Raw genomic sequence first — 23,121 nt, 5'->3', positions numbered from 1 at the left:
AAGGTCTTAAATGCAGCAAAGAAAAAAACAAACAAACAAAAACAAACAATAAAAACAAAAACACATGTGAATGCAGCCCAATATAAGACTTTACATCCTCCTACCATCAGTCAAAAAGTTAAAATAAGGAAGCAATGGATCCTTCAACAAAAACTGATCTAAAGTAAAAAGCAAAGTCAGTAAGTAGATATGGGTAGCTGAACTTGCTCACCACCCCTCAAAAAATAAAAAAAATTCACTGCAATTTGAAGCTGCTACCAAGGTTGTTTGATTATTGCAGAAATTGCATTCTCTGTAGAAATATCAATTTCTGACAGTATGCAAAACTGAAGCTCTGAATCAGTTCAGGCTACACGAGCACATTTCGCAAAGGTGTGGACATAGTTAACAAGTGTATCTGAAGCCTTAGAGTAAACTACTGTAATCATGTGCCGAGTTCAAATGAATTAAATAAAGTGAATTAAAAGCTCATTCTACCAAGTTTACGGTCAAAATGTTTTTTTTATATTTATTTAGATATGGACAAATATTCCTACACGTCTATCCACCTACCACAGTTGACTTCATCCTCTCCATTGTCACAGTCCTTTTCTCCGTCACATTTCCAGAAGATGGGGATACACTGGGTGGAGCCGGCCCCGCAGCCAAATTCATTTACATGACACGTCCTCATGTCTGTGGTCAGAAACACACCACGTTGTCAATATTGTTATTCTTGACCTGTCCATGTTTTTGCTACATACAAGAAAAAAAGTGCCAATTTCACATGTAATAACTTTGTCATAATGCATCTGAAAGGCTACTGAAGCCACAAAACATAACAATTTAGACTGTTGTAAGCTGTATGTAGCTACATCAAACAGTTTAAAAGGTTTTGATGCTTATCGCTAATGTCTATTTTTACAGGATGGTGCATGTGCATATTTGGACTTCTATAGTTAAGCGATTAGTTCTCATAAATTATGATTCTCTGCAAAGATGAAACTTGCTACTGATGTAAGAACAGAAAAACTAATCTAATGTGGCTAATAAGAATTATGCTATTGCAGAGATCAGTTTCTACAGGTTTCAAGAAGTCAAATTTAAAGACTTCAGACCTTTGGACTTTCTAAACCAAGAGTTAGACTTTCATGTTGAATATGAATAAGTTAACAATTCCATTTAGAGTGTGAAGTTTAAGGCAAAAGATTGGAAACCCTGAAAGAAAAGGAAGCTGGACCAATGTTATGATTACCAGTCTCATGGCAGAGCAGCAGTAGCTTTACGTGTTGTACTCTCACTTTCCTGCCATAAGAGCAAGGCCAAAAATAACAGAAGGACAGAACAAGGACCAAGCATAACAATACTTGTTTTGTGTTGGAAACCAAAGAGCTTTTAGCTGATTAATGTGGAAATACATGTCAACTGTCACAAATAGGTTGAAATTAATAGTGGCATGTGATGGTAAACACAAAAATCTTCACTTATAACTCAAAAACTCTGATACCAGGAAATTTTTACATAATTCAGTTTGCTGCAACAGCTGAGGTCAGGAAAGGACATTATTTTTTCATCATGGGTCAATACAATTCTGTAGCCTCACTACATAAATTACTTGATACTGTTGATTCCCCCTGAAGCCTAAAAAAAAAAAAAAAAAAAAAAAAAAAAAAAAAAAAAAAAAAAACCCACATTGTAATATTTTCAAAAGTCCACCATAATGCCAGAACAGCTTATTAGTCATCAATAATAGGGGACAATAAGAACAATATCCGGTTTCTTTTCAGCACTGTAGCCAAGCTGACTAAGAGCTATAATTTGGCTGAGCCTAGTTTTCCCTTCTCTTTATGAATAAAATTGTACCTATTAGAGAAAGAATCCACCACATCCTCCCCACAAATATTACAGATACATACAACAGTGCTAGAATCATCACTACAGCCCCAGTTCCTCTTAGACTGCTTTTAACCCATAGATCTTACTGAGCTAACCTCAACTATCACTTCATAAAAACTAACAACCTGCCTGCTAGACTCTATCCCAACTAAACTGCTCAAGTATGTTTTACCCTTAATAGACACGTTCATATCTATCCATCTATCCCTCCAAACAGGCTTTGTACCCAACTCCTATAACATAGCTGTAATCAAACAACTGCTATAAAAAACAAAACAAAAACAAACCTGTCTTGACCCAGGTGTTTTAGCCAATTACAGACCAATATCTAATCACCCCTTTATTTCTAAAATCCTTGAAAAAGTAGTTGGAAAGCAATTATTCGATGACCTGTACAGGAATAGTTTATATGAAGACTTTCAGTCAGAATATAGGTAAAAAGGAATTCCCTGTTAAAAGTCACCAACAATCTTCTGATGGCATCAGATAATGGACTAGTATCTGTACTTGTTCTGTTAGAGCTTCATGCTGCATTCGATATCATTGATCACAACATTTTATTACAGAGACTGGAACATGAAACACTAAATATCCATTGCTATGCTGATAATAACCAGTAATATCCATCTGTGGAACAAGATAATAATCAAGCTTCAATCATGCCTACAAGACAAAGGCCTGGATGTCCCAAAATTTCTACTACTGTAATTCCCTACTTTCAGGATGCCCCAGTAACTCCCTAAAAAGCCTGCAATTAATCCAAAAATGCTGCAGCAAGAGTGCTGACTGGAATGTGCAACAGAGGTCATATTTCACCTTCACTAACTTCTTCTACACCTTCTACAATGGCTTCCATAAAATCTAAGGTAAAATTTAAAACCCTCCTTACATATAAAGTTCTAAACGGTCAAGCTCCATCATATATAGAAGACCTCATAGCACCATATCATCCCAGTAGACCACGTCGATCTCAGAATGCAGGCCTACTTGTGGTTCACAGAATTTGCAAAGGTAGAATGGGGGGTAGAGCCTTTAGCCATCAAGCTCCTCTCCTGTGGAACCAGCTCCCAGTTCAGATTCTGGAAGCAGACTAGGCTTAAAACCTTCCTCTTTGAAAAGGCTTATAGTTATAGTCTTGCTGCTATAGGCTTAGACTGCTGGGGGACCCACCCCTGATGTACTGAGCTCCTTTCCTCCTCTCATCCCTCTCTCCTTTCCTCTTACCCCCCCATTTATTTGCCACCACTGTATGACATTAACTCTGCACGTTTTATCCTGTAGTTGTCTTTGTCCTGTCTCCCTCTCCCTTCTTTTGCAGGTGTCCCCAGCTTCGAAGCTGTGCGTTTTCCAGTGTGCAGCTACTGGTCCTACCAACCTGCCTGATGTTTTGTTGTTGCTTTTGTTCATCTTCTCTTTTCTCTCTTCACTTTCTACTCACTACAACCAGTCAAAGCAGAGGGCCGCCCACCCTGAGCCTGGTTCTCCTGGACATTGTCGCGTTAAAGGGAGTTTTTCCTCACCACTGTTATCTAGGGCTTGCTCAAGGGGGAATTGATGGGTTCTCTCTATACACCTTTGTAGTCTTGACTTTATTCTGTATTCTTTTTATTCTGCCTTAAGATGATTTTGTTGTGAATTGGTTATATATAAATAAAGTTGAATTGAAATGGATTCTGATAGATCTGGCACCACTTTTAAACCAGCATACATTTTCAGCAGGTACTTTACGAAAGCTTCAGCTTGAGAGCTGGTTTACATATTTTCATAGCAAAGTAGTCTTCCAAATTTCTTTACCAAGCCTTGTTTTCTTTCAGGCAAAGGATACAGCTCTTCTGAAATTTAAAAAAAGAAAATAAGGGGGGGGGGGGGGGGGGGCAGCTTTGCTACTGTAGGTTAATATTCAAGTCTCAATTTAGTACCATGATTATTATAAAATCCTTCTTCATAATGAAGTCTACCAGTATCTGCAAAGTCACTGATAAAGTAATATCCATTGCACAAACAGCAGAGTTGTGAACAGTGTTACCAAAATGGACATGGCTTGACCAAAGTATTAAAAGGTTGTGTACTAACCAGATATATCTATCCATCCATCTATAGAGAGAGAACACAAACTTCAGAATGGACCGACTGGTGCCAAGTCATGTGTAGCAACTGTTATATCACTGTACTGTTTAACCAGCCAAGTTAGCTGGAATGAACTGGAGGTATACCGCATCAGATATGACTAAAACTTTACATGACCTCTTGAAAACAAATGCATGCATGAACAAAATGGAATGTTCAACACCTACAGCTTAAAGACAAGTGCAAATGGAAGTGCGCATGCTCACGTATGTGCAGTCGAATATCATAACGGGTCATCCACAATTCTGGTGTTAGGGTTTCTCAAATGTATGAACCCACACTGAATTCAAGAGACGTGCATTAGACTTCACCTTTAAACACATATCCAATAATTTATATGACCATGTTGGGCACCATTGAAAGATAAATGTGCTTGTGTTATTGAGGCCTGATATCCAATTCATCTGTGTGAACTTTTGTTTTTTTTTCCCCCACCAACAATAAACAAAAAAACAATCATTTTACAGTGTTTTACTGGGTGATATGTTGCTTCATTAACATCACAATGCAGCTGTTAATTTTGAGTCAGTCCCATAAACACTGTTGCTATAAATACTCACTTGTGTATTAAATGTCACTGAAACTAGGGCAATAAATGCACATTTATAGCTTGTATTATTGTAACATTTGTTAAACACTACAGTACAAAACTCATTTGTATGCCATGTTTTAAGAAACGAGAGGCTGAACGTCACAGATCAGTGAGAACAATGAGAATTTGCTTTTGGATTTCTCTACAAATCGTAAAAACAAAATTACACAGGTTTGCTTGCAGGTTTGATCTATTTTAATTTAAAATAGATTAAAATTGTTAAACCTGCTTAAAAACAGTTTAAGACTCACTCTATATCCCTGTGGGAAAAGTACAGTGTGAAGGACGTGAAGTAAGTTGAATATGAATTAGTATAAATGCATTAAAATACTTTAGAATGTTTTTTAAACTAGTGTCCACAGAATCACATTTTAATAGTGCATGTATATCCACTAAATCCACTATTCAGCCCTGTTGTCATTATACTTCCACACCACAATATTAAGTAAATGAACGTAACAATCACTTCACCAGTCTGTGCTTAATAAATCTGTAGTTTTAGACAGTGTGCAGCCTAACTTGTGTACAATCTGCAGCTACAGTACAAAAATTAGGCAAAATTAAACTTTACAAGCACCAAGATGCTCAGCTTACAGTAAAAATACACTTTATACAGTACAACACAGGCTATCAAATGTTTGTTAAATGTGTATTCACACCAATCCGCTCCCCCTAAAAATTATTTCAAATATTGAAGTTTCTTATATTACACTAAAAAGTTTTATTACAACAATAATTCCATCAGATTAACTTTAAACGTGGTTTGAAAATCTCTAAAATCAGCTGATGTTTTTACTAGAGATGTGTCTAATGCAGAGTTGAAACAGAACTCCGTACACTGATTTCCATTGTTGTAATAAAGTGATGCGTCTTACCTTAAACATTTACAGACAGTAGTGCTGTATCTCCACTGACTTGCAGAGCATGCAGTCAAGAGAAAGTTTTATTTTGGCCTGTCAGCAATTTAAGTCAGTGGATTGACATTAGAAAAAAGATAATCTGACCAGACAATAACCAGCACCAGCAATGGTCAACACTGGCTAAAATAGGACGTTTTAGCGTACACTACCCTTTACAAGCAGATGAAAGGGTCTCTCTTTCCTCATGTAGAGAAGTTCTGAGGTGAGGTGTCATGCACAGTGACACAGCATGTCAAGTTTTAATGCAATCTTTTTTAACTTTAATTTGATAAAGCATACCTGAATGGCTCCAAAACTACTTGAAGATTTTGGTAGAAATCACCCCCCAAAAAAAAAATTAATAGAAGCAATTCACTCAAAATCCAAGTACTTCAGAAAGAAGTCTCTGAAGACATTAAGAATAATGTCAATAACTTTATAACTTTCTTTCAAAAGATTCAGCTTTGACAGTGAAATGAGTTTTGAATGTTTTCTCTCTGACACGTAAGGCAGGAAAAATCTGGTTGAACTGTTAAACCTGATATGTTTCTACACAAAGATTATGCAAGGGGCCCACACCGTTGTGAGCATTTATACTGCGTTCTTGTGACGCTCTAAATTAAATTCGTAGCTAGTAGTGGGGTTTCAGTGCAACTGTGCTTTTTAGTGTTCTAACAAAGTGAGTCAAACTGACTGGATTATGTTGAGCTGGATATGACACGCGCCAGCCATAGCTCTGTCAGGAGGACATCGGAGGAGACAAAACTACTGCACCAACTGTGGCAGAAGGTCTGAGTGGACCAATTATAATTCATGTGGTCCTCATTGTGGCCAGATTGTAGCCTAATGTGCACCACCTCAGGCTACAGTATAGGGATCAATGTTGAGTCCATAGTACCTACACAATACCTACACCTTAGATTCAACACACTATTAAAGTATAAACCAAGCTTTCCTGCAAAGCTTCAGCCAAAATACAGTAATTTACAATATGTTCACTGAGACCTTTAAATTAAGAATAAAAGTCTTACTCACTTTAAAACCCAAGTTTAGCTAGCTAACCATAAATTTTGTATTTGGATGTAAATATTGTAGTTTCTCTTATATAATTAAAGCAGTGAAACATCTGATGTTTGTGTTGTGATAAAGGAGGAATCGACAAATTCCTGAAATACAATGTGCGAAATTTGTCATTGAGGAAACTCACGGCAGATTTCCACGCTCTCATCAGACCCGTCTTCACAGTCTGGCTCCCCATCACAGTTCCACCGCTTTGGAACACACTGGCCATTGTGACACACAAAGTCTACTTCTGCACAAGTCTTTTGTACTAGAGAAGGAAGGAGAATAGGGATAGATTTATTATACAGATTAATTAAAACATGAAACAAAAAATAAATAAATACAACCAAAAACAACCAAAGTCAGATTCTCACACCTCATGAATGTTAATTGCGAAAAATCTAACAAGTGTAATTCTATTAAGTGTTAAAAGGTCACAGTTTAAAATGCTGCCACCTTTTGATAAAGTTGACCACAAAACTAACATTTTAATAATAAAGTAACATTTTTAATGTGCTTTGAGAATCTTACCAAGGATTATTTCTCCTAGAAGAAAAAAAAATATATATAAAGCTTAAAGCCTCCAGTAATACCCTATTGACAAAATTGTACACGTAATGCCTAATAAGCAGTTCCCACCCCTAGTCTATAATCTGTGTTAGCCCATTTAGTAATTATACTATTACTGTAAAGTGAGACCCAGGCTTGTTTTTTTTCTGTCTGCTCATGCAAATTCAACATCCCCAGTGTCTTGATATATATATGAAAATAAACATTTCCACCGCACTAATCACATCAGCACAACAACTGAGCCAATTCAAACTATTGCTAAAATTGGTTTCAACAATAAAAAAAAGCCCCACAAACACCAACTTTGTCAATATTATTGGCTGTGCCCAATGTTATTTCTAATGTCAAGCAATGAGTTGCAACACTTCCTGTGAAATACCCTGCAGAAATGTCTATTCAGCTGTTTGATTAGCTTAGCAACAACCATCTGTCACGCAACCCTCAAATATCCAAACACTGATAGCGGATGGCGGATAATTCTCCATTTATTTATTCATTCTGTGTGATTGCATAGAACTGTTGCTTTTACTATTCCTGCTACCTCCACATACTCAAATATTCACTGACTACTGATTAGTAGTGGAGCTCTGGAGCCCAAAGAAATTAAAGAAAAAAATAAAAAGTATTTGCAACAGCCCTAATATTACAGTTGCAGAATTTAGAATGCCATATTTTAGAGTACAGGCAATTTGTTAATTCATTTACCATTTAATCCTATACACTCATATTTGAATGGGGTCTGGATACAAGGATTTTCCTTGTCACACTGCAGCATGATCATCTGCTCTTTTTTCCCCTCCACCTCCCTAATTTTCTTCACTTCCTTGAGTTGTTCTTTCCCCCTTCCCTCTGAGTACCATATGACCCAAATAGATGAGGAAAAAAAAGGGGGAGAAAAATGTGACAGTCTTTGGACTCACACATACACACACCCATCCATGTACATATTTAGCTATGATCTGCTACTTTTCCATCTCCAGGTCACTCTGTCCCAAAGGATGCTGGGAAAGCTTCAGTTGTGACCAAGCTGTGATAGTCATCATATGACATCTATGTCATTGAATGAACAACTGAAAAAAAAAAAAAACTATTCTATATACCGTTTTTAGCCACTTGGGTACGGAGTTGGACTTATCTGCACACAGTACAGTAAGAAATTAATGTGTGATCAGCACACTAATGTTTTCTTCATATACAAATGCATTTGTTATAGACAAACACCAAGTGTAAAGGTAATTTGTGAGAATAAGTAAAGCACATATATTGTGGTATACTGTAAAACACCATCTGTAGGCTATACTGAAAATCGTTAGGGCCATGTTCACTGCAGATAAACTGCAGCACAGATAGGTAGCATCACACTTTTTACAACAAGACACGGGTGACAAGGAAAAGAAGCTCAATGAGTTACATACCCTACTCTATGTTCCTCTGGGTGCAATCAAAATTTCTGTGCCAGAGCTAGTAACCACAAAGACTCCTGCAAGACTCCATTTAGAAATGTATTTACATATTGTTCACACTGGCAAGAACATGCTTAATGTTAACTGAACATTATCTATTCACCCCCACCCCATTAACAGCCATATTAACTTTCAGCCTACATAGGTGCAATCTAAACACTCATCCATATGGATGAACAGCACAGTGTGGTCTTAAAACCAATCCTCATGACATTTTGTAGTTGGGACACTTTACCTTTAACATTTAGATCAAGTGATGAAAGGCATTTCAAGCTATAGGCTTTTTTCTTAACTAAAAACAACTATAGCTGGTTCCATTTATGCCCTACACTAATCTTAATTTTTAAAAAGGAATGCAAAGTAAGGTATATATATATGGCTACTGAGAGAAAAGCATTTAAAAGTTTTGATGACCTGAACAGAGAGGAAATAATCTCATTCACTCAAAGCACTTTAGTTAATCAAACTTAAGGCACTGTATGCACACAGTTTATTTTTCTCACCACAGGAGTTCTCGTCACTGCCATCTGTGCAGTCCTCGTCACCATCACACTGCCAGACAGATGGGATGCAGCGACCGTTTCCACACTGGAACTGGTTGGCCTCACATTCCGTCTTCGTACCTGCAGAGGACAGACACGGGTGTATGAAAAAAAAATATTGTCCCAAACATTTCAAAATCATTAACATTTTAATGTAATTTCAGCTAGATTTTAGTAGAGCTCCCTGATGAGCTGTAAGTAGCTGACACTTAGAAGAATTATCAGTCGTTACTTTTGACATACCACGTTTACGTTTGTGGAAAACTTAACTTCAGTGCCCTTACAATGTTTTCTGGCAACACCTTTTTAACTATTAACCAGCAACCATACTAAACACAGAAATATAAACTGGCATTTTAGATTAGCCGTATTTACTAACACACAGGAGATTCCGGAGGAAAGCAACTCATACAGACCAATCGAGAGCTAAATAAATACATAAAACAATTCACATAGTAAATTAATCTGGATCAAATTGCCAACATTTACTGGTTTAAACATTTAAAAAAAAAAAAAAAAAAAAAAGAGAGAGAAAGACAGCAATTCATAATTCCTCTATCAGTAATTAACAAATCAGTGACATTGAAACTGAGTTCTCACATGGTGTTGAAGGCCGTGCAATTGCAGAAGGAAGACTGTACTAAGAAATTGTTGTAGTGCAGTCTGTCAAGTTAGAGCAGGGTTTCCTCAATCCTGGTCCTCAAAGATCCCTGCCCTGCTTGTTTTCCAGTCTACTCCAGCTCTTAAAATAGCACTGACCTTGATGGTCTGATTTAGTAAGTGTGCACGTCCAGGTGGAAAAATGGAGCACACCGTGATAAGAAGCCTGAAAGAGTTTTCAGTTCTATTAACTATAACTTTCAGTAAGGTCGCAAGTTTCCTCAAAAACTTTAAAAAGGTGTCTGCCAAAATAGTAAAGTGATGCCAAAAGGATAAAAATTTACATTTGCCCAAATGGCTACGCAATGATAAAAATCCTTGTGTAAAGAAACACTGCAAGACTATGAGGAAGGAAACTGTTTTTAGTGGGTCAGCAACTCCTGACCCAGAGGCAACACCACTGATTTGATCTGAACTTGAGATGCAGGTCTCTGATTGCAGCCACACATGACCCAATCCTTGAGAACCTGCTCGCGCAAAACTTTTACCTCCACTTTAAAAATGACAGTTACCAAAAAGGTGCAACAAATTAGTGTAGTTTAGTGATCTTGATAAAATAAAACTTTCTATAAAAAGAGAAATGGTACAGACTTTTTTCCAAGTAACATTTAACAGGTTAGCTAGCAAAAAAAAAACAACACACAGCAACCACAGTAGCCAGTGAAACACTGTGGTTCTTAAACATTTAGGAGTACATACTTTTTCAGCCGTTATTAAAAGGCTGCAACATGCGGGAAAGAGGAGGTTACACAAGGAATGTCATTGTCATCGTATTCTTTCCATAGGTTATGTTTCTGTATCCATGTAGCCCGATAAACTACAGAAGCCACCCACATTTCACTTTTGCCAAAATGCTTATTGTTAAAATCTATTCATTTAGAAAACAAACAAAAATTCCTTAATATCCTACAAAGAATGAACTTGCCTTTTCCTTCCAGTGCGTTTATGTGGGCAGGTACCAAACCTTTATCGAGTCCTTTCTAAATATCTAATGAGATGATTAAGTCCTTAAAGACACTGATTACCATGTCTCCAATACACTTAACACGGCCGTCATGTAGAAATAAAACCCATGCCTACCGCCCTTTTCTCTACTGCAAGATATACTTTTTAATCCTCTGGGTACACAAAGAACAAGACATCCATTTAAAACGAATTAAAAGTGATACACAACTGGCTGGTGAACTAAAGACTGGTGGTGAATTTGCTCAAACAAGCCAGTTGCCAAGAGACAAATGACATTTGCTTCTGTGATTAGCGTGGTCAGTGCTCACTGTGTTTGACATTTATGCAGACTGCACCTAAATCTCACTTGCATAATTGATGCAATTTTTTTACATCAACAAAAAGTTAAAGAAATATTGAGGAACAAACACTAAACTTAAACTGACTTAAGATAAACCATTTAAGCTGGGTATATTTACTTTCAGTGTGTTACTTCTGTATATATGCTTAAGCAGGCAGTAGAGTGAAGTTATGAATATACATTTATTTTACCAGGTACGTGTGCACGTGGGCTGGTTAGATATTCTTCAGCAGGAACATGTTTCAGTTTCGATGGGCTGATTTAAAAACAACCGCATGTGAACCCGAGGGGTGTCAAATGTCTACCTGGGTTTAATGCAAAATTAGCAATTAAGTAGCATTATCTGGTAGCTTTTCATTTTGTTAACCCGTCAAACTTTTTTGTAATTTACGAAGACATCTACAGATTGTGGTCCTTTTAAATCAGTGTATGAATTGTGCTTTTATAATAATATTTTTTTAAAAAGGCTTAACGTTTAGAGGGCTGATTTGATTTCAGTCTGAAGTCATAATCAGCATTTGTTTGTGTGTTGATCATGGAGGAGCATTAAAAAACCCAGCAAGCACTAAGCTTAATACATTAGTTTATTAAAGTCTCATTGGATGTGTATTGCTGTATTTTACTCTATATATATATATATATATATATATATATATATATATATATATATATATATATATATATATATATATATATATATATATATATATATATATATATATATATATATATATATATATATATATATATATATATATATATATATATATACACACACCTCTAGGTATAATAATTATATAATAATAATAATAGCTATAATAATTTGATGTGCAAGTGACAAATAGTGTACGGATAGCACTTGTGCCCGACTTAATGCAGTTCTCTTTGGTTAGAAAAGTGAGGCTCAATCAAAAACTAAAAAAATAAATCGTTCAGTTAGAAGTTACATACATTTAAACATCAATTTTACTTTTGCGAAAGTAAAAATTTTAGTGGTAATGCAGGTTAAATGCACAATAATTCAAAGTCTCAGATTCAACAAATCAAGTTAATATAACAAAGTAATGAAAATGCATCTGGAAATACAAGTCAACAGCAGTGAGTTGTTTGTTGTATTTTATGGCTAAAGACTGCTGCTGTAGTGGAATGTGCATACCCACTGTAGCCAAATACCCAAGTTGCAAGGAGCGACTATCCCAGTGTGTATTCTCTTGGGTTACTAATCCAGTGTGTCCACAGAACCCATTGACTTGCTGTCTAGAAAACTGTAAACCCTGCACTTGGATCCAATCTACACAACAACAGCTTGGTAACAACCTGAAGTATACAGGGCATTCTCCTTTTCCCCGGCAGTGTCAGACTCAATTTTTAGCTGACATTTAAAGTTTGAACTCCCCACACTCTACAGCACTGCCAATGAATGAGGAGTGGGGAAGCTTTAACCACTTTGTCAAGGTCAAGACACACACGTCACTATTTCTACCAATTCAAAAACATTTGTGCTTTTTGTTTGCCATTTAAGAACTAATTCAAAGGGTTAATTTATTACGACTAAATACAAGAAAATAAATCAAGAAATTTGGACTACTAGAGGCACCAACATTTCATAAGAAGTGCCCCAGGGAGAAGTTTACCGAATTTTGCAGTGTACAACTACAACATTAAACTCACCTGTGGTGGACAGGGGTCAACGTGGGCCATCCAACTGCTCTACATGTTGACCACAACATTGAAACCACCATTATGTTGTGGGTACTTGTTGGAAGATGTTTTAGGCAAGTGAATGCATGAGATTTTCTGCAGTGGCCTCTTGGTGTCACCAACCCACAAATTGGTAATTAAAAAAACAAAAAAACATATTTTGTTATAGAGCTGCATGCAGCACATTCAATAAACAGGCAGCCCTTAAAGTATCCGCAATCTTTAAATTTTCCATTTGATTTTCTGCTGCCAAAGAAAAAAACCTGAGCTTTTCCCTTCAGGAGGCTATTTTATATTAAACTGCATATAGCTGTGCCACGGTTAGTGAGGAGTAAACAAGTTCACCATCAATAAAACAGTTTACGAAATAAAAATGTAAATATCACCAATAAGTCAACAACTGAATTAAAAGAGAATCAAAATGTTACCTCAATGTGGTGAAAATTGATTACCAGTGCTCCAAAATTTGATCTGTGTCAACTCCCCTTTTATTTTATGTCCTTTCAGCTTATCCCATGAGTTCAGCGTCACCACAGCAGATCAGTCTACGCATGTTGATTTGGCACACAGTCTTTACACTGGATGCCCTTCCTGACGCAACCCTCCCCAGTTTCTACCGGTCTTGGGCCGGCACTGCACAGCTGGGAATGGGCTGTTAAGGGTTCAGTGTCTTGCCCAAAGAAACTTATAGAGACCTATAGCCGGGACTGGGGATCGAACCACCGACCCTGTGGTCCTTGGACAACTGCCTTACCAGCTCAGTTGGTAAGGCAGTCATCCAACTCCACTAAAACATAAAAATTCCAAAAGGTCAAATGCCATCCACGAAGTATTTAATATTAACATTAGACCAAATTGCTAAAATCTTGCTATTATTAATTCTTTTTAAATTCATAATGTCAGAGTGTACTTAATTAAGATGTACTAACAGCTGAGTTGTCAATTTTGTAAGCTGCAAAAATGTTGTGAATCAATTTAGTAATTGGATCAATTACCTTGTTTAAGCCAATTGCAATTTGTCTAAAAACCTTAATCTCATGCCCTGTCCTGAGAGTTGTAATTCATACATTCACATATTACAATCATCTTTCAAAGTCTATAATCACTTTGACAGCTAATTATCAACATCCACCTATTCATTTTAAATGGCAGGGATTGTTTCACAGGATAGTCATTTACCTGCTAGTATTCCCCAGTTTCAAACAGATTCAACAGGCGTGGAGCTGTAATGAACTCTTTCTCAAAATAGTAGATCATTGTGTGCTATATAAATGCTGTGACACTGGAGGTCATGGCAATACAATTTTCCACAGTACTCCTCGTCCTGTCCACCACCCTGCCCATTTCAAAAACCATCCCCCACACAGCCTAAGAATGGCAAAGGATCTGGGTCTAATATGATAGCACAGTAACTACAGAGGAAAAACAAACACCCATTTTAAAACAGACCAGTCTAGCTGCTGCGCTTGCCACTAATTTGTGTGACATGTTCAAATTTGCATGTGTGTGCGTGTGTCTTTGGAGCTTAGAAGGAGAAGGAGGTGGCAATAGTAGTGGGTGTATACACATATGCACTAGTTTACATTTAATATTTACATTCAAAGGCCACTTTGCTGTATTCACAGATTTCAGTCTCTTGAATTTCTACTTATTAGGGAAAACAACATTGCTTTTGAGCCCCTCTTAGTTAGCCAGTGTGCAAAGTACAGTTGAAATTATTTTTAACCACATTCATAAAATTATGTACATATTTTTGGATATGAAGCCCCACGATGACAGCTGCTCTCCCACACCAACGACTACCAATATTACATAGCACAGTCATGTTAAAAGTGAAGAAGGAAAGAGACTGAAATCAACAATCCTCAACTTCTAATGCAACAAAACCCCTTTGACCTACATGTTCATCATCAGGCAAAAAATAAAAAATAAAACAATGCATCAGGTTTTGCTAGATATAAACCGTGTAGGTTAAAACATTCTGGTACAATTGTCAACGATTGCTTTACTCTCTCTTGGACTAAATCTTTGTTCTGTATCCAACTTTATCCAGCTTAGGTTGGATGGGAAGTATGTGTTCTGGTAAAACATTCAAATAAAAAAATAAATATGTATAAACTGTTTTTATTAAATCAACTAAAAAGCAGTCACCAAGCTAAACATACCTAAGATTTGGATGTTTACTGTTCTCAAAAATTAGGATTTGCTGTAAGACAACTTTTAATGTTCTAAATACACTAAAGGTAAAGACAATTTTTAAAAAAAATGTATCAGTGTAGTTGATTTTTAAATTTGTTGTAAACAAATTATACACTATCCATATCAGTAAGTTAAATATATCAGACTTAGACTGTTGGAAAAAAAATAAACCTTGTAAAAGTAATACATTGGGTTCATGGAATTGATAGAAAAATTGACGCTTATTACAAATTTCTTGTACTTATTGCACAAACACTCAAAAAAAAAAAAAAAAAAAAAAAAAAAAAAAAAGAAAGACAAATCTATTAACAAATCGCCAGCTGCAGCCCAAGTGCAAACTTGTAGACAAGTACAACCAGATTGTGTTAAATTAACCTTGGTCACTCTGCTGGTAATTAGCCTTTAACTGGCATCACCTGCAGACGCTAATTGGCCCTGGGTACTCATTTCTCCTGCCATCCTTCAAGAAAACTGGGCTTACTAGCCTTGACAATTTTATAATTTCATGTCAAGTCACTGCAATCCCCCTTTTATCCCACTCTGTCGGCTTCCACTTCAGGAATACATAAATAAATTACCGGTCTCGATGGGGGTGGTGATGGCAGAGGAGAATCCCACGGTAGCAGTGAGTGGGGGACATCAAGACACGCACGGTTGCCAACGCGGTACAAGAAGCCGGAGTTTATCCGGGAGATCTGCGTGTTTTCATGATTTAAATAACTAAACGCACACATAACTGACCGAAAAATGAGCAGCGACAAGCGGTTGCTGTAGAAAGCGATGCAAACCAAACGGGCCTCTCCATCCCCCTCATTTCCAGCAACATTACTGAGCTAAAACAACAGAGCTTAAGCAAGGACCAATTAAAGCCAGGGACACACTCATACATTACATTTATGGCACAGTAAAACATTAAGAGCCTCGTTTTAGTCACGACAAAAGACGTTCTCAGGTGTTTCTTTGCCAACCCTGAACAGCCTAAGGTGTAGTCAGGCACGGTCATTCCTTTCAGAAGCACCCATGACAGGTGTAACGTTAACAGCTGGGCAGTGTTAGCTAACCTCACCGTGAATAGTGCGTGTTCCCCTGTAATTCCCCGACAGGCACACAAACTACACATAGGCAAATTAATACATGCACACACAGAGCGTGGACTCGTGACTTACCGTGTACATTAATGCAGTGCTGGAGACATATTAGCATCGGCAGCAGAAGGATCCCCGGTGTGGACGTGACCATCTCTCGCAGTGAATTGTACGCTTGCTAGCTGAGCGCTCGCGGGGCTGCCTGCTTCTCTTGCTGGCTCGCGCGGGCCTGCTTGGTCTTTGATACTGCCTGTTCACGCGCAAACCACACACACGCACGCACGCTCATATACGCACACAGTCACTCACTCACTCACTCTCTCACACACTCATACACACGCAGAGCAAAGCAAAGCTGGAATAAACTGCCGCTCCCGGCGACGCCACCGACTGCCCCACAGCAGCACGCGCTCCAGAGAAGTGTGGTGACCAGAGAGTAGCAGTGAGAATGGAACGCGGGCATCCGCCACGAAGACCACGCGCCTTTTGATCTCTTCCTACAACCACGCGCCGTGCGGTCCGCTCAGGTTCCCAAATCCATTTCGTAAAATTGGCAGTTAACGAGCAGCCCTGGTGACCGGTTTATTAATGGTGCTACACAGAGCCCGTCACAGCTGAGGAGGATTTTTTTTTCCTCCTTCAATACGTCTCCTGAATTGTTAACCCTTCACTATCCACAAGGAATAATCAGAAAGTAGTTACAGATATTTTATTAAACACTAAGATGCATGCATACCTAATTAAGGTAAATTACAATAATTAAAAATGCTTTAATGTCATTCTCAGTTAAGTCTGTCAGTAGTTAAAACATTAAAAAGATCCATTTTCTAAGCCTAGAAGCAGATGCAGTATCCACTCCAGATAGACAGACCACGACCAGCTTTCGTTGACACAATGAAACATCGATTTTTCATTATCTTCTAGCTTTCAACCACAGACTGATTCTGATACTGTACCTTACTGTGGAGTCTAGTTCATAGGCGGACACAAGTGGGGAGCAGGAGGGGGCCCCCCCCCCCCCCCCCTTCCTACCCCATCCCCATCTGCCCACAGGGACAATGAAATACAGCATGAGTGCCCTGCGAGTTGCCTCCACAATGTAATAAAAGTGCCATTGCAGAAGAGTGAACAGAGTAAAATTCTTTGTAAGGCTTCCTCACAGTAGAGCAAACACAATAAAAGGGCCCTCAAAGGGGCCCCACTGTGAAGCAAATGCAACAAGTGCCCTCTAAATTTCCCCCACAATAGAGCCAACACGTTAAAGTGATGAAGCCCTTTTTCTTTTCCAGGTACCATTTGACATTTGCTGTACGCCTCCATTAGATAGTTGCCAGTGAAGAGTAGATAGGAGACACATGAGGGAGGGGATTGATAGACTGTTGCATACTAACCCCCCCACAAAAAGATGACAACACATGTAGGGCTATATATACCCTGTAGCGGTAGCAGAATAAGGACAGTTTTCGAAGGAGAAGAGGGGTAAAAATGTAAAGGTGACCTGTGATGAGCAGAAAAATGTGTGCTTATGTTTGTTCTACTGTAACCATTTTCTCCACCGCGGAGGCACTTTGCTGGGCAATCTATTGCTTTTGCTCTATGGGAGCAACTTAGAAGGCACCCAACTCTGCCTACATCTGGTAGTCTTTAATGACTTATACATCCACACCTTAAAATTGAGTTAGTTAATTACTAGTACTAAAAAATGAATCTATATATTTAAATGTGTTTCCTACCATTTCAAAAGCACCTTATGTTAAATTTGGGTCTTACTGCTGATCATTTTGTAAGAGCAGATGTCTAATTTTTCAAAGAGTAAATACCAAATCTTGGAACCCACTTCAGTTCTAACATTTCCTTCCTGCTGACTGTCTGATGCTATTTTGCCTTATTTTGATCACCAGCCCTTTGGATTTTCCAGAGGGCTGCTTGCTGCCAGGTTTCATAGGCTCTCTGAGTTCTTATCAGAGGATTGAACCTCATCTTCAGTGAAGGCTGATGGCTGCTGATACACCCCAAGGCTCATTCTGTCCCAGATTTTTTGCATTCCCTGAAACACACACACACACACACACACACACGCACACACATACACACAAACCACTGTTCAATTCACTATAAGAACGTCTCTCTCTGTTCTCTCCTTCAGCATCGCTTTATATTATTCACCACCAAACACACACACACTCACATTGCAGATCGTGAGGCTGGAAATCCACTCTTATAAAATACAGCAGTTTAAAATCATTATTTACAAGCTCAGTAGTAGGATCATGGATAGTGACAATGACTCCCTCAATTCTACTCATTTCTCATAGGAAACAGCACTGTAATGTCTGGAAACAATTATAGCTTTGAGAGACTTTTGAGGAACCTTGAGTTCACATTATGTCATGAGTGACTTTTTCATTTTCCCATGGTGGTAAATGATGAGAAAATAATTGCGGAAGTGTAGCATTGGCATGTTGCTACAGGTAACAATGAAACAATTAAATCCAATCCAGTAAGTCAAGTTTGAGATAAAGACATGTGCAGCCTAATCCAAGACCAACACATTGCACAATAGTTTATAATAGTATGGGACCTTTCATGGCCGGAAATCATCTGTCAGGCATGTTTGCTTGCAGGATTGGGATTGGTGAACTGCGTCATCTGAGTGCATTTCATCATGTCATTGAAATGTGATGCAGCGCAAGCTGTGGCCGGGATCAACACTATTCTGTGTTTGATGTCTATTTTTGACCCCCCCCCCAACAAGAGTAATGTTTATTCATGTAGAAGAATGAATAAACATTATGGGAAATGTTCAGTTTCTTATTAAAAGGTATTCTATATACTAAAGTTATACCCTTCCCAAGTCTATATGCTAAATATGAATACAAACACAATAAATCTTTTAATGTAAATAGAAATGAACGCAGACCTATTTCAAAATGTATTAATATTGTTTGCAATGCATTGAAGAAACCTGTTTCTCGTAATTACAAGATACGGGACTTATAAATCTCATGTTGCCATAAATACTGAAAAGTTACATTGTGGGCTTTGACTTGGCCTCGTTTAGACTATATGTTTACATTTAGAAATGTTAAATATGCCGACTTGGCTTTTAACAGTTCATTTACGCTTTGTACCACTGGACGTACAGGAAACTTGAAAACGTGATTATTCTGAGGCAAGTTCTGAAGTTTAACCTTCAAATTCCTGCCTCAGAAGAAATATACAGTATTATACTATATGCTGCAAATTAAACCTCGCTTTATAGCCTATTTGTTGACATTTTTAAAACCTAAATCTGCTGAATTATCTGCTGAATTAGAGCTTTGGAAGAATTGAAACCTATCACAGAAGTATTGTGATACTGAAGACAACCTAAAAACCTGATTAATCTAAGATTAATCTAAATTAATCTGAAACCTTCTCATACTCATAACACTTCCTGTTTCTCTTCTCAGGAGTGAACACTTTTATCATTCAATGTTTAATGATTTCTAAAGAGATGTGTAGAAAAGTTAGAATATTGATTTGTTGCTATTTGACAGGACAATGGCATCATTGTTTACAATAACCTAATTTAATTCTTAATTCTCCATTTTATTTAGGCCATTCGAAGTTTTACTGTGATCTTAAGTGTCAATTCCGATGTTTCATTTTCATCATAGAATTTTAGCAAATGCCACATATAAACATTAAAGACTTCACTCGTGTTACCAACTTCTACAGGAAACAGTAAGTATTGTGTTGCCACGGATACGAAGAGTCACACTGTTAGCTGCAAATTGAATCTCGCTTAATGGTCTAAATCAACGCTCAGTTTAAAGCCTATTTGTTGACATTTTGAAAAGCTAAATCTGACGAATTATCTATCGGCAGATCTGTTTTACTACAGAGTTTTGAAAGTTTTAAAAGCTATCACAGAACTATTGTAACACTGAAGTCATCCTAAAAAACGGATTAATCGAAGGAAGGTTCTGAAACTTTCTCGTATTAATGAGATTCCCAAGTCCTGTATCTTGTAATTACAAGAAACATAACTTGTATTTACGAGATCCATATCTCGTAATTAGAAAATAAGGTTGCTGTTTTTTCCTTTGGTGAATGCAATCCGTACATAATATCATCTGGGGGAGCCCTGGAAAAGGAGGTTGACCACGATCGCAAACTCCATAGTGTGAGCGAGATGACATAATGTGAACTCAAGGTTCCTCAAAGTGATTTTATCTGGAGGCATTTTTCAGCCAGAAGATATTTAGTTTAGAAAAGTCAGAGAGAAGTTTAAAAGCATAATTGTATATTTACACCCTAAACTAAAGCCATGGGGAGCTAGTTTAAAATTGACAAAAGTTGCCCTTTAAATTTGGAGATTAAATGTTAACAATAAACATGCCTCTGCCATCCATATGTTGAATAATGTTCTGCTTTTGAATTCCAAGGGTTCAGATGAGGATGATCCAGCAGGGTTTTAGAGGCTCAGATTGTAATTATGGGCATCGAGAAATGCAATAAGAATCTCCTTCGGATGATGTCGTTTGGAAATGTTTTCCAGCCAGAAGCAGTAAAGTATAGGCACCGTGAAAGTTTTACGCAATTCATAAACATGTACTCTCCAAGCTTAAAACCAAAGGGAGCATGCTGAAAATCAGTAAGTTGCCCTTTAAGTTCTCAGCAAGTTTTAAATAATAACACCTTTGTCAAATTTTATTCAATTACAACAATTACAGTGCAAACTTATTTTTTTAAGATGACAGAAATTACAGTGCAGCAACTCCATGTTTACAGATGCTCAGAGTCCAAGAGATTTCAAACAGCTCTTAAAGGACACCTTTACTGATGTTGAACTTTTTTGGTTCTAGTTTGAGTAGTACATGTAAACGAATGCCATTAAACTTCCCTCTGACTTCCTTATCGAAAAACATCTCTCTACTTCTAGCTGAAAATGCCTCCAGGTGACACCACTTGGAGGAACCTTCATTTCAGATTATATCATCTTGTTGCTCACACTATAGAGTTTGTAATCATGGTCAACCTGCTTTTCCAGAGCTCCCACAGATAACATTATCTGAACTCCTAATGATAAAAAAATCCTCTGGGTGATGTCATCTGGAGGAGTTTTTCATCTAGAAGCAGAGAACTATTTTAATATAGAGAAATCAGAGGTAAGTTAAAATAAAAAAATAAAAAGCATTAATGTACATTTACATCCTAAACTGAAGCCATAGAAAGCAAGATGAAAATTGGTGAGCTTGCCCTTTAATTGCACTGGGGCTGACAGCGAAGACACTTGGGCTGTGACTGGAAGTGTCCTATTAGCACAGAAAAGCGTACAAGCCACTGCCACTAGGCAACTAATCAGTCTGCACTGATAGTAAGCTGACTGGTCGCTGTCAAAAATCCCTAATCAAACGTGGCAGATGTCATAGCATGTGCCAAACTGCACAAAAACAAAAGTCAACGTGCAGGGTATTTTCCTTGATCATTATAAATTTTTGGACATTAATTATTATTATTGCTACTATTATTATTCATAGGAAAAGTGCACAACAGTATAGCAAGCATTATGCATGTAGACAAGCAGTATAATACACTTAAGGCTTTACACTTACTGTAATTTGTACACATTACACATTTGATTGTGTGATCCTTGTCCATGTGGCTCAGAGCAGGACATCAGAGAGAAATGTTCAGATTGGTTATATAGAAGTGGGACAAAACACTTAGCTAAAACACACTCTGTTTTATAAAATGAAACCTTAGATGGGCTCTATTTTTATTTTCTTTTATCATAGAAAACCATGACTCTGTGTTAAAATCCAATGAAGAAAGAGTCCTTTATATTCAGATATTTGCACACAGCCAACGTATATCATCACCTCCTCCGACTGCTTTATCTTCATCTCCCTAGGAAGCTGCAGGGACTCTCACCATTGGCTAAAACCAGATGGAGTATTCAATCAGGCCCCAGATCTAGGCCAGGTTATTGAAGATGCTTCTCTCTTTGTGAAGGTGAGCTGGTAGTGCACTGAAATACTCAGGATAAAAGTCATTCTCTTGGAAAATTCCTTTCAGGTGGAATGAAATCAGACAGATGGTGTGGCTGCTTTCACCTGTGAATTTTTTAAATTATATAATATATTATTGTTTCAATATCTGTCAGAAATCAAAAGAAACAGTGGCATAAAAGAAATGGGTCACAGCTAGTTTTTTAATCCTTTCATTTATTTCGTTAGGCTATTCCAAAATCACTCCAGGCATTTGCTCTGGTGTGTTCAGCACCACTGACAATAATGTCAACCAAAGATGGTTACACTTTTCCAGAAATGTCAGCTTCTCTAGTTTTTCTCAACACCTCTACTACAGAAAATTTGACACATTAACACAACTTCATCCTGCCAATCAAAGAAACCTATGCCAGATATATTCCCCTCAGTGGAAAACACTTCTTAGGATGTGACTTTGTTAAGATGACATTCATGATGTTTGGTCTAATGAACCATTACAGTATGTGTTTTACTGTGTTTGGAATATAAATCTGTTTTTTGTTTGAGTGAAAAATAATATTCACTCAGATAAATATTCACTGTCTGCTTTGCTACAGCAGTATTTCTGATTATTACTCTGACTTTTGCTGTATGACAATTCAAAAGGAAATATTACACTTTTGCTGCACTACATTTATTTGATGGTTTCAAATAAATGGTTTCATCTTCAAGCTACTGAAGATGTTCTGTGCTGGGGAAATGGTTTTAAGGCTGGAACAGGCCAACAGACTGAACAAAGTCTGGAGGCTGTAGCAAAGAGGAGGATGGTTGATAAGATCAGCGCAATCAATCCGGTCAATCCCCCTCACCCACTCCACAATGAGCTGTGGCAGCAGGGAAGCTCATTCAGCCAAAGACTGTACCTGAAGACAGTGCTACATGTGGTCTTTTGTGCAAGTGGCCCAAAGACTTTTCACATATCAAACATCTGTTGCAATATTTTGTATAACAATGATGTCAACAACTTTTTCTTTATTATCCATTTTCTTTGCCATAATTTTCATC

At 37.5% G+C, this 23,121-nt stretch overlaps 1 protein-coding gene across 4 annotated transcripts in view; it reads right to left on the bottom strand.

The window, feature by feature from the left end:
• The window catches only part of vldlr (very low density lipoprotein receptor), a 43,963-nt gene extending 27,254 nt beyond the window's left edge, over positions 1-16,709 (bottom strand). For 2 of the 4 annotated variants that reach the window (XM_067484100.1, XM_067484102.1), the window contains exons 1-5: positions 16,163-16,709; positions 9,092-9,211; positions 6,701-6,823; positions 3,949-3,969; positions 553-675 (exon numbers count right to left, since the gene is read on the bottom strand). In XM_067484100.1, coding sequence (XP_067340201.1) covers positions 553-675; positions 3,949-3,969; positions 6,701-6,823; positions 9,092-9,211; positions 16,163-16,235 — 460 coding nt within the window. In that variant the 5' untranslated portion in view covers positions 16,236-16,709. The remainder of the gene's footprint in view (positions 1-552; positions 676-3,948; positions 3,970-6,700; positions 6,824-9,091; positions 9,212-16,162) is intronic. The other 2 variants (XM_067484101.1, XM_067484103.1) reach the window with 2 other exon arrangements.
• Positions 16,710-23,121: the final 6,412 nt, after the last annotated feature.

The sequence above is a fragment of the Channa argus genome, chromosome 18 (assembly GCF_033026475.1).
Source record: "Channa argus isolate prfri chromosome 18, Channa argus male v1.0, whole genome shotgun sequence".
Classification (NCBI taxonomy): Eukaryota; Metazoa; Chordata; class Actinopteri; order Anabantiformes; family Channidae; genus Channa; species Channa argus.
The sequence above is the reverse complement of the archived record's forward strand: the minus strand, read 5'-3'. Positions and strand labels throughout refer to the sequence as shown.